This window comes from Marmota marmota, unplaced genomic scaffold (assembly GCF_001458135.2).
Source record: "Marmota marmota marmota unplaced genomic scaffold, marMar, whole genome shotgun sequence".
Lineage (NCBI taxonomy): Eukaryota > Metazoa > Chordata > Mammalia > Rodentia > Sciuridae > Marmota > Marmota marmota.
In genome coordinates this window covers 19179569-19196087 of record NW_026000211.1, presented here as the reverse complement: position 1 = coordinate 19196087, position 16519 = coordinate 19179569, and the positions used below count along the sequence as shown (strand labels likewise).

The 16519-nt window shown below is 36.6% G+C and overlaps 1 protein-coding gene across 2 annotated transcripts in view; it reads right to left on the bottom strand.

Moving 5' to 3' along the window:
- Window positions 1–16519, bottom strand: part of Asb5 (ankyrin repeat and SOCS box containing 5) — a 46261-nt gene that overhangs the window by 16728 nt on the left and 13014 nt on the right. Inside the window, exon 1 of one of the 2 annotated variants that reach the window (XM_015486195.2) lies at window positions 6801–7089. The exons of the other annotated variant lie outside the window; for it this stretch is intronic. Within the exon in view, the coding sequence (XP_015341681.1) occupies window positions 6801–6924 (124 nt within the window). The 5' untranslated portion in view covers window positions 6925–7089. Of the gene's footprint in view, window positions 1–6800; window positions 7090–16519 lie in introns of those variants that run through there. 2 annotated transcript variants of the gene reach the window in all.

Here is a 16519-nt window from a genome sequence, read left to right as displayed (position 1 = left end):
TAGCATATAAACTTCAGGCCCAACAACATTTGGCCCATCCTTACTCCCAAGTTTACAAATAAGTCACCAGGCATTTATTGACCTGAGCTTTCAGAGAGCCAAATTAATAGAGCTACAGGAATCCTTAAGGAACATGATTAGTAAGGGGGAAGTAATATGTTTTCAAAGCCAGTGACTGTCGTTTTCTTTCCATTCTCAGCTCTTTGAATGCTCCTCAGAAAAAATGGTAGGCCACATGTGAAATCACCAGATTGAGCTGTTCTCAGTTGCTACAGGAAGATACCCAGAATTATACAGACATGCAACTTACTCTAATTTCTTATCAATTCATTGTTTATGAGCCCTTCAGACAGAAAAAAAAAATAAAGATAATATACTGCTGTAGTTTATCTAAAAAAATTAAATTTTCAACAAGCAAAGATAGTAGTTTCTTCCATGAATATCCAAAATTCAATAAAACAGAGTTTTAAGATCCTTTTCAGAAAGTAAGTTTGCTTTTGGAGGGAGATCATTCTGTCATTCCAATTACTCATTATTGATCATTGGTGTTGTGAGCAGAATGTACTGAACTTGGTTGAAAGATAGATCTGAGTTCCCATCTTAGGGTAGAATGATAACCAGTTGTGTGACCCTTGACAGTTAACATTTTGGAACTAAATTTTCTTAACTGTAAAGGTAAAGAAAATTCTACTTCATAAGGTTGTGGTCAACATAAATAAAGTACTTACTTAGCAACAGTATCAAACACATTAGAGATATCACATGTACAACCCAGCAGAAAAATGAATAACTTATTTAGGACTGTGAAATTTTACCTTATCCTTTCTTCTTGCCTACAGTCTGTAGGAGACAGAAATAGGTAGGGAATGGTCCAAATTTGGGGACATTATCACATCCATATGGACAACCATACAATCTAGAGCTCTTTCTTTGCTATCTCCCTGGGATAGGGATGTATTTTAGTGGTAGAGTGCTTACCTGACATGCATAGGCCCTGGGTTTGATCCCCAGATCAAATGAACAAACAAAAAGAAAATCCTGATCTTCCCCCAAAGTTCAGTTCTCCTATTTTAAATTTACTTCTGAGCATTTGCCTATACATTTTGCTGGCTTCTCAACATTATTTTTAAAAGCAAACTCATCAGTTATTCTTTTTGGCTTCTCTGTTGGTTCTAACAGTGTTGTCATTCCCTCTATCACCTGACAGTAATAATACGGTTTTACACTTAAGCATAATAATTTTCAAGGAAACCTCATATAGATTGACTGGTTCGTGTATGAAAGGAGGTGGTTACTATCGGCCCAGCTATTCTTTTCCCCCTTGGATCCTCCTTGTCCCAAGCTCAGTCCCCACATCTACCTACACGCACTCTTGAGGAAATCTCTTCTACTCCATTGATACAAATATTATCTACATGATGATTACCCCCGTTATATTTCTGCAGACCAGTCATCTCTGTTCTTGAGACTTTCAGTTACAGTTCTACTTGTCAACTTTTCCACTTGACAAGTAGACCTAACATGTCCCACACTAAACTTTTAATTTTTCTTTTGTTTTTAATAGGCAGAATTCTCTTTTGTATTTTTCCATATTTTATTGGTTCATTACTACATATTCATATATGCACATGATATAACAATACCATTTGGTCACTATTGTTTCCTACTACTTCCATTTTCCCTCCCCTCTTTTCTTCCCTTGGTCCCTCTTTCCTCTATTTTAATAGTCTTCAGTCTATTTTCATTAGATCCAACCCTTTCTTCTCCTGTTTCCTTTCTAGCTTCCATGTATGAGAGAAAACATAAAACCCTTGACGTTGGCTTTTTTCACTTAACACATACTCTCAAGCTCCATTCATTTTCCTGAAAATAACATATTTTCTTATTTTTGGCTGAATAAATCTCCCCTGTGTGTGTGTGTGTGTGTGTGACAGATATATATCTCACATTTTCTTTATCCATTCATCCATTGACAGACACCTAGGCTGGTTCCATAGTTTGGCTGTTGTGGATTGTACTGCTATAAACATGGGTCTGCATGTATTGCTGTTGTATGATGACTTTGATTCTTTAGGATAAATACTGAAGATTGATATAGCTGGGTCATCTGCTGGTTCCATGCCTAGTCTTTTGAGGAAACTCCTTATTAATTTTCATAGTGGTTGTACTAATTTACATTCCCACCAACAGTATAAAAGTTGACCTTTTGATTTGATACTCCCCAAATCTCCTTGTCTCCTCAATGGCAATTTCACTCACTCAGATGTAAAAATCATTTACATATTTCTTATTTTCTCTCACTCCATAGGCCAACACCAGTAAACACATTCTCCTCTACCACTCAAATGTATTCCAAACTATAACTGTATCTCAACCTCCACTGCTGCTATCCACATCACAATTATTCTCACTTTTTTTTTTTTTTTTTGGTACTGGGGATTGAACTCAGGAAAACTTGAGCACTGAGCCACATCCCCAGCCTTATTTTGTATTTTGTTTAAAGACAAGGTCTCACTGAGTTGCTTAGTACCTCGCCATTGCTGAGGCTGGCTTTGAACTTCCTATCCTCCTGTCTCAGCCTCTGAGCTGCTGATTACAGGCACGTGTCACCATGCCCAGCATCACCTGACTTTTTATAAAAGCCTCCTAACTGGTCAGTGTGTTTACCACTATGCCCTTCCAACAGTCAGTACCAAACACAGGAGTCAGAGACTCTTTTTAAAGTTTAGTCAGTTAAACTCCAGTGGCTTCTGTTCTCATCCAGGTTATCACCCCAAAAATACTCTGAATGGCTTGATTCTTTTTCTGCTTAGGTTAGACCATAACCTCCTAAATGATTTCCTGACATCAGTCTACCTGCCCTTTCTTGTGTATATACTGCTTCTGAATTAAACTTCAATAAGCACCTAGAGTCCCAGATGGTCTATATGGTGCCATATGGTAAACCAGGGAAAGGCACCCCTTTCCTTTCACAGCCCCACACTGGGTGCACATCCAGCCTGCACAATAGCATATGGCTGCCCTGAAATCACCACTAGGACCTTTGGATTTTCAGGCTCAAAATTGCTCATGGCTCCTGACTATGGTCTAACATTCTTTCCCTGTAATTAGAGATTGTCTATTTTATATGTTAGATCTTTTTCTTTTCTTTTCTTTTCTAATAGTATCTTCACATATCCCCTGTTTAAGCTAAATTGGACTGTTTTGCATGTTCCCTCAAACAACTTTTTTTTTCTTTCTAGCTTCATGTTCTCTTTCCTCCACTGGATTCTTTTTCCTGTGTTTCACAATGATTTATTGAGGTGTACCTGTGTTTTCTATCTGTTTTTCCTGCTTGGTTTATAGGAGATTCTGAAGTCTGAACAGCTGGAGTGGCTTCAAGATAGTTTCTTCTGTGTCCTGAGGCTCCAGTTAGGAAGAAGTTACATAAGTAGGGAAAGAAGGAAAGAGAGAAGGGAAAGAAGAATAAAGTGGTGGGAGAGAAAGTATGAGAGGGGAAGAATAAACGGCAGAAAGAGAGATAGAGAGAGCAATTCAGATAGACTTTTCATATTGGTCCTGAGTAATAGGAAGAATCTAGGTCTATTGCTAGGTCATACCCCTGAGAGTTAACAAGACCTCAAGGAATAAGACAAGGAACAAGGAACAAGACAGGCTCTTGTGTCTACATATTCGGGACAGAATCATATGACTTAAGATTGGAGTGGAGGCAACAAATTTGTTGAACTTTTTTTCCAAAGGAAAAATAGATGTATCAAATTTGTTTATCAGTAGGAAGACTGTAGAATGAAGGCCAGTTGTGCTACCTAAATATATTAACATTCACTCTAAATTTTCCACAAGCTCTAAGGGAGACGGGAGAAAACATTATTGAAAAGATGAAGTTCCCAGTCAGCCTGGTAGAATGGGAGCTGAGGTCATATTTAAATTGGATACTAGGGGCTGGGTTTGTTGGCTCAGTGGTCCAGCACTTGCTTAGTATGCACAAGGCCCTGGGTTTGAAACCGCTCCCACCCTCTGCTTCAGCACTTAAAAAAATTAGATACTAACAAACCTGTCATATTTTTAACCATATCAACTTTTGAGTAAAATTCTTTCCCACCAAAATGCAAAATAGTTTCTATTGAGTCTCCAACCTGCCCATGTGGCAAAGCCCATCTCAAAAGCTTTCTCCTCCAAGAAACCTTCTGATAGTTCTATAGAAGAGCTTCCTCCTATAATCCTCAGGTCCATTATGTGTGAGTACTGAGAGAATGAGGCCTTCTAGTGCTGCAAGTATACAGTCTGCAAACTCTTGGATTGTTTAAAATCACAGCTTTCTAATACTGGTAACTCCAAAAAACAGGGGCTGTGGAGGAAGGCATATGTGGGTTGGACTCTAATACATATTGACTGTTAACATTCAATATGTTTTAAAAATTGCTAAATATATGGTCTTTACATCTATAAATGAAATCAATACCACCCATATTTTCTACTTGTTGTAGGGGGTTATATGGGCCCATGTGTGATGTCTAACACAAAGTAATATCCTTAATAAAGTCATTATTGTTTCCATGGTACTAACCTTCCAAGAGAATAAATGACTTGCTTCAAGTTACAAAGAATAAAGAATAAATGATGGAGTCAGGAAGTAAACTCAGTTCTTTTGAATGCCCAATGAAGTTTCACGAAACAATATTCTCTTCAATCCCAGAACTCATAATGTACTTAGTGAACTGCTAACCCATAAGGGTTCCATAATGAATAATGAATAAGCAATGAACTAAACAAGTGAAGCAGATTACCTGTTAAAAATGAGAAGACTAGGCTGGGGACATAGCTCAGTTGGTAGAGTGCCTGCCTCGCATGCCCAAGACCCTGGGTTCAATCCCCAGCACCACAAAAAAAAAAAAAAAAAGAAAGGCCTGCAAAATTTTGTTTTCCACATTTTCATATAACAGAATGCATATCTGAAAGAGTAAAAAATATACTACAACACAGAAACGATATCTGCTTGTTATGGTGATTATAAAGGTGATTTTATGTATCAGATAAAAAGTGGCGAATTCACAAGAAATCATAATACATATTCCTAAAACAGCCATTTTAAATATTTTGGTGTATCTTCTACCTAACATTTTTATAAACACACAAATTTTTAAATCAAGATGCAGCCATATTATTCATTTTCTTAAATCTGTTTTTTTAATTTAACAATATCTCATAGTCATTGTTCCATGTCACAAAATGATTACTTTATGGTATGTATTCCATTGTATAATCGTACCATTATTTATTTAATTGATCACCTTTCAAACGTTTAAGTGACTTTTAGTTTTAAGAAATCAATGTTAATTGCTTATTTTGTGAATATGTCTAATTATTTACTTAGAGTAAATTCCTAAAATTTTTATGCATGTTATCAAGTCACCTCTAGTAGGACTGGGCCTATTTACATTCTCATTAACACTGCTGGGAAAATTTGAAAGTAAACTAAATCAAAGTTTGTTAAGTCTTGTCCTTTTGAATTTTTTTTTTAAATCAAAGGATGAATCATTTCTGCTTTATTATATTTTCAATAATCAAGCAATGTAAAAAAAGATTACATAAAATGGATTGTCTTTACACAAAATTAGACTTTGAACGTTATTTTATAACTTATTTTCAACATCCACTGTCTCTGTGTTGAAGATGTAGGAGAATCACTCAGGAAAATTCATTTCTTTTCTTTTCTTAATTTTGTTTTGCCAAGTCCCACAAATCTATCCTTCCTAGTATCTGTGGCCTACTGCATAATTAGGCAATTTACCCTTCATTTGAAAAAAATGACAAGATTCTCTTTATTTCTACAATAATTGCCTGTATTCCTCCAGGACTTTAAGGGCCAGGAGGTGATGAGCCTATTTATCTCAGCTTCTCAGCATCTAGAGCACTTCCTAGAACACAGCAAACCAAGCGTTGGATGAATTGTTAATTTGTTTTCTTTGTGGTAAACTTATTTTCATTCATGCTAGTGTGCTCTCAGTTATTGTTAAAAAACAATAAAAAGGAACTGTGTTTGGGCTTAGAAGAGAGAATCCAGTTGCTTTTTCGATCTTGTAAAGAAATGTTAATATTTGATCCTATTTTAAACTATGCTTTGTTTTTAAAATTTATAATCATTTATAAATAATATTCTTCAAACCGCAACTATCCCATAGCCAATATAATTATTCTTATTTTGAAAGGGGAGATCATTCATTATCTCCAAATCTGCGTTTCCAACATTTTTGTCTTCCATGGCCCATACTGATGCTCTACTACAATTTACTGTACTTTTCCTTTTAAAAATAATTCCCTTACATAATTCCTCTTTGGTACTGTGCATATTTTTCTCCTCTTATAATTTTCTATTATTAAAGTTAATAACTTTGTGTCAGAGCATTTTAAGGAAGCTGTCCTATTCATTTTCTTGCCTAAATCGTCCCTTTTAGCTGCTGGTTTAATTCACATGATTTAAAATTTCCATAGAAGCAGTCTTTTCCCTTGCTTAATATCCTGCTTCCGTTTCCATACCAATTTAGAAACACCTGCTGAAACAGAAAAGTGAACATAAAAATCTAAAAGTTTACCATCATCCAGTCATAAAAATGAGACAGCAGCTGCCTTTTCCATACACTGAAAGGTGAAAACAGTGCTGTCATGTGACATGCCACACGTCTACATTTCAGAATCCCCATTCTGGAAAGCACCCACAGTTTAAAGTTAGTATTTGCAAAAACAGGTCTATATATTTTATTTCCGGTCACCAACAGATTTGCAAAGGCTGCTGTACTAACCTTGACTGGTCAGAATACCCCAGCTAGCTTTTCGTTTAGAAGAATATTCCTCTATACTGGCTAGCCTTCTTTTCGTGAGGATCTGCTTAATGGAGTTCCTTTCAACAGCAATATCTGCGGACATAGTTTGGTTGACGTCTCTGCCTGTGACAAGCAGGTATCATGAGTGCAAGTGCTCTAGCCAGAAGGAACATTAGCGTCTGAATTTCTACCTACTTTTTCCTTCTTCAGACTTTCTCAAAGGTGCCTGTGTGCTGACTGGAGAATGGCTTCACAGTGAACTCTATTCAGAAACCCTGGGAGCTGGGCTGGTTGATGTCATGTGGGGGATGGGCCAGAAATGCTGTAGCATTTTCTATTTTTAAAGTGGAGACTCCCTACTGCCTAAAGTCTGTAACTATTTGTGTGATATAGAAAGAAAAACATGGGTAAAACTGCTTTTCCTGGGTGAAACTGTATAGAGTTGAGCTTTGTCTTTAAAATATAAATGACTATCTAAATCATCTACAAATCATTCAAATGTGAAATGGCCCATTGATAGTTGCTGCAAGAATATCACAGAAAGCCCCAAAGTGATCAGTGATGAGGTAGTCTTTTTCCTTCATCCTCAAGAATAAACACTATGTGTGCATTAGGGTCAGCCAGTAGCTAGCTCGATGTTTTAATTTTGTAAGGATCTAAGTTTAGCTCTGGCTTCAGTACAAAAATCACAGCCCTTATTTATATAGGCACAGCTCACAATTGTGATTTTTGGGGGGAGGTCATTTCTAAGCCAAAAGACATCAGCAAGCAGTTTAAGGGCAGCTGAGATTTTTCACCCTAAAAGGCAGAGGAAAGGGTAGCTGGAGAGAGGAGAGGAAAAACCAAACATGTGCCTGTTATTTTTTGCTGCCATGTAGAGCTGAATTAAGCACACGGTCCATGATGGAGTCAGGAACAATGACTGAGCTGTGTTGGTCTCCAGGGATTAACTGAGCTGGTGATCAGGTTACTGGTATTAACATATTGAGATTTGTCTGGATGAAATATGGCGACAGATTCTGTTATCTGTTACTTTTTTTTTTTCTGTCTTTACTTTTTAGTCACTGTTTTCAATGCTCTAGCTTCTGTTGGTATGTATGTACAGGGAACAAAACTGAGGAGTAGCAAGTTGAGTAGTAGAAAAGAGCATTCCACCTACAAAATGATTTTCCCTGTGCTACCTTATTAATGTACGCTGCTCCATTACGTTGCTGCTGTTGACCTCAAAGACAACATCACTAATGAACACCAAGAATATGTTTTCCTCATCTTGAATTAAGTTCTACTGTTTGTGTGACTCAAGGCAGGTAAATTAACAATACCTCAGCTTCCTTCCATAAAATGAAGAGCTTTGACATAATCATTTTCTGGCTCTAACATGCTTTGGTTCAAATTTTATCACTAACACACAAATGGTAATTTAGTATATGAGTTTTAAGCACATTATAGTCCTCCCAAATTTAGAGCCAGCTCAGCCTGGTAATTTGCTTAGGTGGCATATTCCCAAGTAGTTAGAAAAGACTTAGAAAGGGGGAGTTAAGAGGATCACAAGTCCCAGGACTGTCTCAGTAACTTATTGAGACCCTGTTTCAAAAAATAAAATAAAATAAAAAGGCTGGAAATGTAGCCCACTAGTACAGCACCCCTGGGTTCAATCCCCAAGTATCTAAAGAAAAAAGACAAAGGGATCTATTTAGGTCCAGTACATTTACTTGAACCAATTGTCATTAACCATTGACTCATTGTTCCCTAGTTTGTAATTACCGAGGGAACATGATAATCTACACTAGCTATACAATAACACTAAATTATATTTTTTGTTTAAAATGAATTAAATCAATTAAAAGAAAATTAAATTTTAAGCTTATCTGACTTTTCAGCTTTATGCTTTTATTATGGTAAAACAAATATAGGAAGCTTTACTATAAGTATTGGGAATGATTTTTGTTTTTAAAACAATTTTAGATGCCTTGTATTATGATGATTTACTTCTGTGTCTGTATCTCCCACTAGACTGTGCACTCTGATTACAGGGACTGAATCTGTTTCTCCATTGTTTCACAGTGTAACTCTTAGATAGGCACATTCAAAAAAGCATCAGTTTAAAGAGTAATTCAAATATGGGACTATAGAGCTCAGTAGCTCAGTTGGTAGAGTGCTTTCCTCACATGCACAAGGCCCTGGGTACAATCCCCAGCACCACAAAAAAAAAAAATGGAACTTGAAAATATTTCAAGAAGGATTTTCATAGTTGTTGGTGATGATAAATGAATTTCCAGTGCAGTGGGGAAATAAAAAAGAAAAGAGACTATTGGCTTTGACCTTGACTACAGAGTTAACTGAGATATGTGCGAGACTGTGGGTTGGTAAGTTTTATTCTCTCAAAAATTTTAAATGGATCAAAAGCAAAAGTAACTTTCAACAGTGATTCCCATAAAATTGAAGGAAAATGTCATGGTTAATTCACTCGGGAAAAAAGGAACAAAATGTTGTATAAATTGAGTATGCTCAAGTGCACGACTTCATAAAAACAATATACAATGAAGTGAACAGGTTTGGGGCAGAATCCTTTAAATGCTGGGTATCTGTAATTAAATAAAGGTGCACTGTGGAATCTTTAGACATATAGAAGAATGTGGCATCTTCCCTAGTGTACAAACAAAACAAATTGGATAAATTACAGGATATCATTAAGTCCTCCTGTAAATGGGACAGAAGTTTTAAAGAGAACCCATATCACATACGACATGAGGGAAAATAAACAAAATTAAATGTCATAGGAGATATTATTATTTTATATGTTGCAGAAAAACTTCAAAGATGTGCTATAGATCAGAGCTGGACTGTTATTACTACTTACGAAGGCTGGAATAAAATGCTAAGCCTTTTAGGAAGGATAAGGGATATAAAAATCACAATGAGAGGAAATATGGTTGGGATAACAAGAAAACTACATATAAAAACATATCAGGGCCTGAACATTGTGTGCAGGGGGTTGAGATGTAAACAGGTCTTTTCAACTTTACCAACTTTGGTACAATGAAGAATAATTTCCCTTTAGCTGTTGGTTAAAGATGATTTCTACCATATTCAAAGATTTGTTAATACTGACAGCTAAAAAACTTCTCAAAACGTGACACACATAATGTCTACACACAGAATGGAAATAACATAATACAATTTTAATCCCAGGGCCTAAATGCCTAAAACATGAAAGACTACCTAAGCACCATCTACTAAAGTATAGTGATTTTCAGTTGTGTAATCAATGAACAAGGTGGTGAAATATTTACTCATTCATTCACCTCCAGTGTTCATTATGTGCCTACCAGGTGTCATGTCCTCCAGACACAAAGATGAAAAGACAATTGTTGCCCACTTGAACACCAAACTTTAGTGAGGGATTTGAGAGGCATTGTAGAATGCACAAAGCTCAGTCATAGTAAGCAAACTCATAGTGAAATGCTCATAGGTAGGTTGCAGGACTGGCCTTAACTGCTAAAATAGACAGTAAAATATCTAACTTCCATATAAGTTTTACTGGAGTTAAGTAATTTTTTAAGAAGGGCTCTGAATCAGTGATTCTCAATATAGAGGGCATGGCATTATCATAGATAATACATTTCCATTACTAAAATTTTTATAAACAACAAAATAATCTGTGGAAGAATAAGGTCAAAACTATTTTTAGTATTGTTATTGTTATTTTTTTTTTTCAGTTCTGGGGATGGAACCCAGGATGCTATGGAACCCATGCTAGGCCAGCCACTGAGCTATGGCCCCAGTCCTTTCTGTTATTCTTAAGATATCCTTGAAAGTATTTGGCTAGCATGTAAACTGTGAAATTAACAGTGGAAAGATATCAAACAGAAAGATACCACTGTAAAAGAAAAAAAATAAACAAGGAAAATCTAACCAAAATATTGATTCATTTTTCAAAATAGAACTTTTTTTACCGACTTTGCTAAATATATATTGAGAAGAAAACACATATTGCTTTAAAATACATATGTAAAATATACACAAGTATATACATTTATCTACACTAATTTTACTTTTTAACTGCACTACATAGAAATAAAACATTTTAAACTTGCATTGATAAGACCATTTTTTATAAATGCTACTTGGTCAGGAGTTTACCTACATTTGAATTTAGGACCTCAGTAGAAATGCTCAGGGAATATACCAGTTAGGAGTCTCAGCTCTCTAATCAAACCACCAAAATAAGGTCTGTAGTCCAGCTCATTCAAATACTAATTTGCTATCTTGGGAAAGCTAATTCATAATTTTGTCCCTTAGTCTCCTCATCTAGAAAATGGGATGACACTAGCACCTGCTTCACAGGATGTCTGAATTGCTAAATGATTTCACAAACAATATATAAATAGGATCAATGTCCAGTACACAGCTAGCTCCAATTAATGTTAGTTTGTCATGGCGTTATTCATACTCGTATACAATGTAGATATTAATGCATTATTCACATGTTCTTCATTGAATATTGCCTTCTTACCAAGGGATAAAGTTAAAAGGCAAATTTAAAAACCGCAACTCAAGCACTCCAGTTATTGGTAACTTCAGATATTTATGGTTCATTACTTGCTTGCTAACTTTGAGACAGTTCTTGGCAGACTATGTGTAAATTTGCCTCTTTGTTAGGGAGACCAAACCAAACCAAAGAAAAACTCCAAACAGAAGCAAACAAAAACAGTCCATGCAAAGGAAGTAATAAGAAAGCAAAGACTAACAGAGCCATAAACTCAAAAATATGTAAAAAACTGTGGCATTGGTGAGTATATTGGTTGCAAAGAAATAAATGCTGGTAGATACAATATATAATAGCCCTGCCATTATGATGTAAAATAGAAAAAAATAGGAAAAGTACTTAATATATTAGAATAAAGAAATTAAAACTAAGGATCCACAATAGAGGGAAGGGAGCAGAGGGTGGAAGGAGGGAGGGGGAAGGAGAGGTACGGGGGACTGAATTAGAGCAAGATACATTCCATGCTTTTATAATTATGTCAAAGTGGATTCTACTGTCATGTATAACTAAAAAGAACCAATTAAAAACAAAGTCTAAAGGATCAGGAAGAAGCCACAGAGTTTGAAGTATTCAAAGAAGTAATACTCTTTTCTTTTTTGCCCTGGAAATTTAACCCAGGGATACTCTTTACTACTGAACCCTTTTCATTTTTATTTTTTTAGATAGGATCTTGCTAATTTACTCAGGCTGGCCTTGAACTTGTGATCCCAATTCACTGGGATTCAGGTGTGTACCATGGAGCAATACTCTTGAAGCACAGAAATCTCCAAAATATCCTTATTAACAGTCCCCAGGTTCTTGTCCATGGTGATAAAACATCTAATCTGAACAATCTCTCTCTGCAGGTTTACTGAGCTGAAGTGAATATGTAAATTCTAGAGTCCTGGACAAAGAACTAATGACATTCCGTAAATGTATAATAATGCAGTATCATGTGTTCCACTGAAAGTTTATTAATAAATTTAATTGTCATTACCCCCAAGACTTTCAAATGTTGATATGGAAATATACATAGTCCAGTCCATTGCTTCATCATGTCAATTCTCTACCCTCAAATTTCCCTTGATTATGTCAATATTCTTTCAGTTGTAATATCACCATTGAGTTAAAGGCCCAGACTAAGCTATTGGAAATATTGTCATCATTGCTAATGGTTCTCCCCACATCATTCTGGTCACCATCTGATCCATTTCCTTTTTATTGATTAAACAAAAAGTCTGGGATTTTCTTCAAAATAATCTGCAGGTAACTTTTGCAGGTTTGATTATATTCTGCAAAACAAGATTGTATCTCCTACACTTACTCTGTCTGCTCAATTTATGGGTCAGGATGCTATGTAAAACAGAAAACCTTATCATGCTATATTTCTTAGAACCTCATGCTAGATTTGGTTTGCTGATAGTTATTTTTTGTAGCTATATCAGTAAGTGAGATTGATCTGTAATTTTCTTATGGTGACCAGTTCAGTCAGGTATCAGTAATGTATCAGTTTTTTATTTATTTATTTATTTTTTTGCTTTCTTGGTGTGTTTCTTCAGTTTTTTTTTTTTTCAGTTGTACCTGGACACAATACCTTTATTTTATTTATTTATTTTTATGTGGTGTTAAGGATCGAGCCCATTGCCTCACACGTGCTAGGCAAGCGCTCTACCACTGAGCTACAACCCCAGCCCCATAAGTTAAGGTTTGATCACTCTGAATGTTCAGGAGAAGGGACATATTATGCCAACCATATCTTGTTGCATTGCAGGATCTGGTTAAATCTCTGCCCCTGGTACCAGCAAGGAAAACTGATATCAAGTAGAGGAGGGTAAAGCTGGAATGATGCCTATCAACATTTCCATTCTCAGGGATGTCGATCATCTGAGGAGAAGCTGTTGTCCTTCATCACAGAACTGCACTTGTTCCTGGCCTAGGACTCAGGACAAAAGGGGAGACCTGATAGAGCAGAACTAGCTGTGGAGCTGGGTAGTACAAAATGACATGTGCGACCAACCACAGCACCTGGTGCCCTATACCAAGCTTCAGCATGTACAACTGGCAGCTCCTCACACTGCCATCCAAATCTTATATGCACTTTTCTTCTGGTCAATTCCACCCAGAACAACACAGGAAAGGGAAGCAGTTCCGGCATAACTAAGTTGACCAGCACAAAGCCATCACAGGTGGCTAATCCACAAAAAGTGCCCCAGCTAGAAAGATTTTAAAATAGAGGAATAGGTTAACAGAAAACACCACACCCCAACAGGAGAAGGGAAACATGTGGCTCTTCTTCTCCCCTTCATGTTCTTTATTCCATTCTGTAGTGCTATTTGGACCTCCTGCTCTCTCCCTAATTGCCCAAATCTGTAGAATCTCTATCTGTTCTACCACTGAGAACAGTAAGAGACTTTATTTCTCCCATTTGTGCTGAAAAAGTAACTGTTCATCTTTATGGAACAAATAAAGCACCCAACATGACCTTGGAACTTTCTCCTAGTACTGGGAACGTGCACAGTGGAGCGGACAAGAACCTTTGCAGATAGAAGAGTACTCCAGAGTGACTGGGGAGCAAAATTGCCCACAGTGTACTCCAAATGACCTTGGATGGCCCTGGAAAGAAGTGAATAAATAAAATACCATTTGCAAGGACACAGAGAGTGAGCGCTTTAAAATAATTGTCATTGCATGTTATTTTGTGACTTGAGGCAGCTGTTCTGGGCAGTTCTGTTTATTACATTCTTCAAGTTCTGGAATGAGGTAGCTGAGGTCATGGGTGCAATAAAGTCACAAAAGGTAACTTGGGTTCGCTGTGCTAAAAGCTTCTCTGGGACAAAAAATGATTCACCAGAAATCGAAATAGCATGAAAGAATCAGCGTTTCAGAACTAAAAGTGGACATAGATGTCATCTACTTTAGTGATTTACAAATGGCTTCAGAGAGCCTTATTAGTTCAATAGAGCCACCGCAGAGTGTGCTAGCAAAGTGTGGGGCTGTCTTCAAACAGTGCAGTTTCTACTCCATCAGCTTACAAATTGAGCCTTCAAATCATTGCAAAAGAAAGGGCCAGTGGCTTTTAAGACAGAGATTGAAAATCCCCTGATCCTAACTTCTTTCTTTTACAGAGTCAGAAACTGAGGTTGAGAGAGGGTAGACTGTATCCTCAAAGTCACCTAGGGGGTGAGGGGCAAAGCAACACTGGAACAGAGATCGCCAGCTTTTACCTTGTGCTCTTTCCAATGTACTCTTTTGCTACCCAACACCACATGCAAACAAATCTGAACCAGTGGATATAAAATAAGGAAGGCAAAAAAATCTAATGATCAATAGCACCTACACCACAAGATTTTTGACAGGATCAAATGAGTTTTGCAATGGCACATTTTAGAATAACCCCTGGCACATGTATAGAAACAAGGTGTTCTCTATTCTCATGACACTTTTTTTTTTTTTTGCTTCTTATGTATTTCTCTGCTTTTCCACATACTGTTCTATCTCTACCAACTGCCTGCTTGAAATCTTAAAAAAATTCATACAAGAAAAGAAGTCAGCAACCTTTGTTCTCTAGTCTTGGGGCAACAGCTGTTGGGGAAAAAATCTGATATGTATCACAGATAAGGGTCTAATGTAAGAACAGTTTTACCCATAATTTTTCTCCTCTCTATAGTTCTAGCCACAAATAGCTTTATCACCACTAACCACGTGTTTATGGAAGGTTTACACACTAATAGCAGTTAGAGTGTGTTATGCTGATATTTTTCATGAAAATTAAGTGTACTTGTAAAAGTAGCAAAGAAAGTCAGGGGTCCCAGAGATGCCTCAGCAACAGTGTTACATACCAGCTGTGGTACATCCATATTGGCAGAACAGCATGGGTGTCCTGCAGGACTCTGCCTTGGCTTAACCCACTGGGAGAGGAGGGGGATGTTACTTTCTCATTGCTTGTTGTTATATCAACAATGGGAAAATTGTTCCTGGTACTGGACACAGAGCATTCCTCTCAGTGTGGTCCTCTAGAAGCCTGTGGATGAATTAGCCAGTCGTGTGCATGGCAAAGGCAAGACTTCTTAATTTTACTTGTTCAATCATTTCTATCACTTTGCTAAATAAAACACATACTACAAAATTTGGGGCTCAGGTGTGATGTACATAGTGGAACGAAGGGTCAAGATTTAAAGTTCAGAGGTCTTGTTTTCAGCTGGTTCTGATTCTCAGTTTTCTATCAGCCATACCCCTTCCTGTGACCCTTGCTAATACTTGACAATGTTATGATCTGCTTTAGGGAAAAAAGATAATAACTGCACCCTCCTTCCAGTTATTATTCAGGTATCTGGTATTTGTGGGAGTTTCTGTTTGCTGTACACACTTTGAAGTACCATGTTGAGTGTTCAAGTTCAAATGAATAAAGAAATAACATTTAATAATATTTGAAGATTGGCTCAGAAAGTATAAAGCTTTAAGAATTCAAATATATTCACTCAAGATGAAATATCAAAGGTGAACAAGCAGTGTTCCTCACCAAAGGAAAGAAACTTTGAGTTAAAAAGGATTAAGAAGATACTTGAATATATTAACAGCAATTAACTGATCCCAGTTAAAAAGAAATACAAAAAATATTTCTTTTATTTGGGGAGGGGACAAAGAATGATTTCATGAGGATAAAAGGTGTTGAGAAAAGTGACAATAAGACTGATCGAGGATGAAGGCATTACCTATAGATTCAACTTCAGGACAGTATTTACTGACTTTATTTGTTCTTGGAGATTCCCAGAGTCGCTATCCATTAACAATTATTTGAATGCATATGATTTCACAACATTGAGTCAGACATGATTAGAGTAACCACCACCCTGCATTGAAGTTGAATGTGGTAATAAAATCCATTTATTTAAGTTGAATCCTCTCACTTTCTCCCTTCCTTGTTTCCTTCTTCCTGTATTACTTCCAACCTTGAATATTTATTATGTAGCTTCTGTTTGCCAGGCACTTTTCTAAGGATGAAATGAGTCCTCGTCTTGGTGAGATTTATAAGCTCTTAAATATACCAAACTTACAGTATAGCATGTTGAATTTGTTCAGGCTATCATAATACAAAACAAAGAAGCAAAACCTCATGATGGTAAGTCAGGAGTGATATGAGAAGCAACCTCAGAAGACCCAGGCTTACATT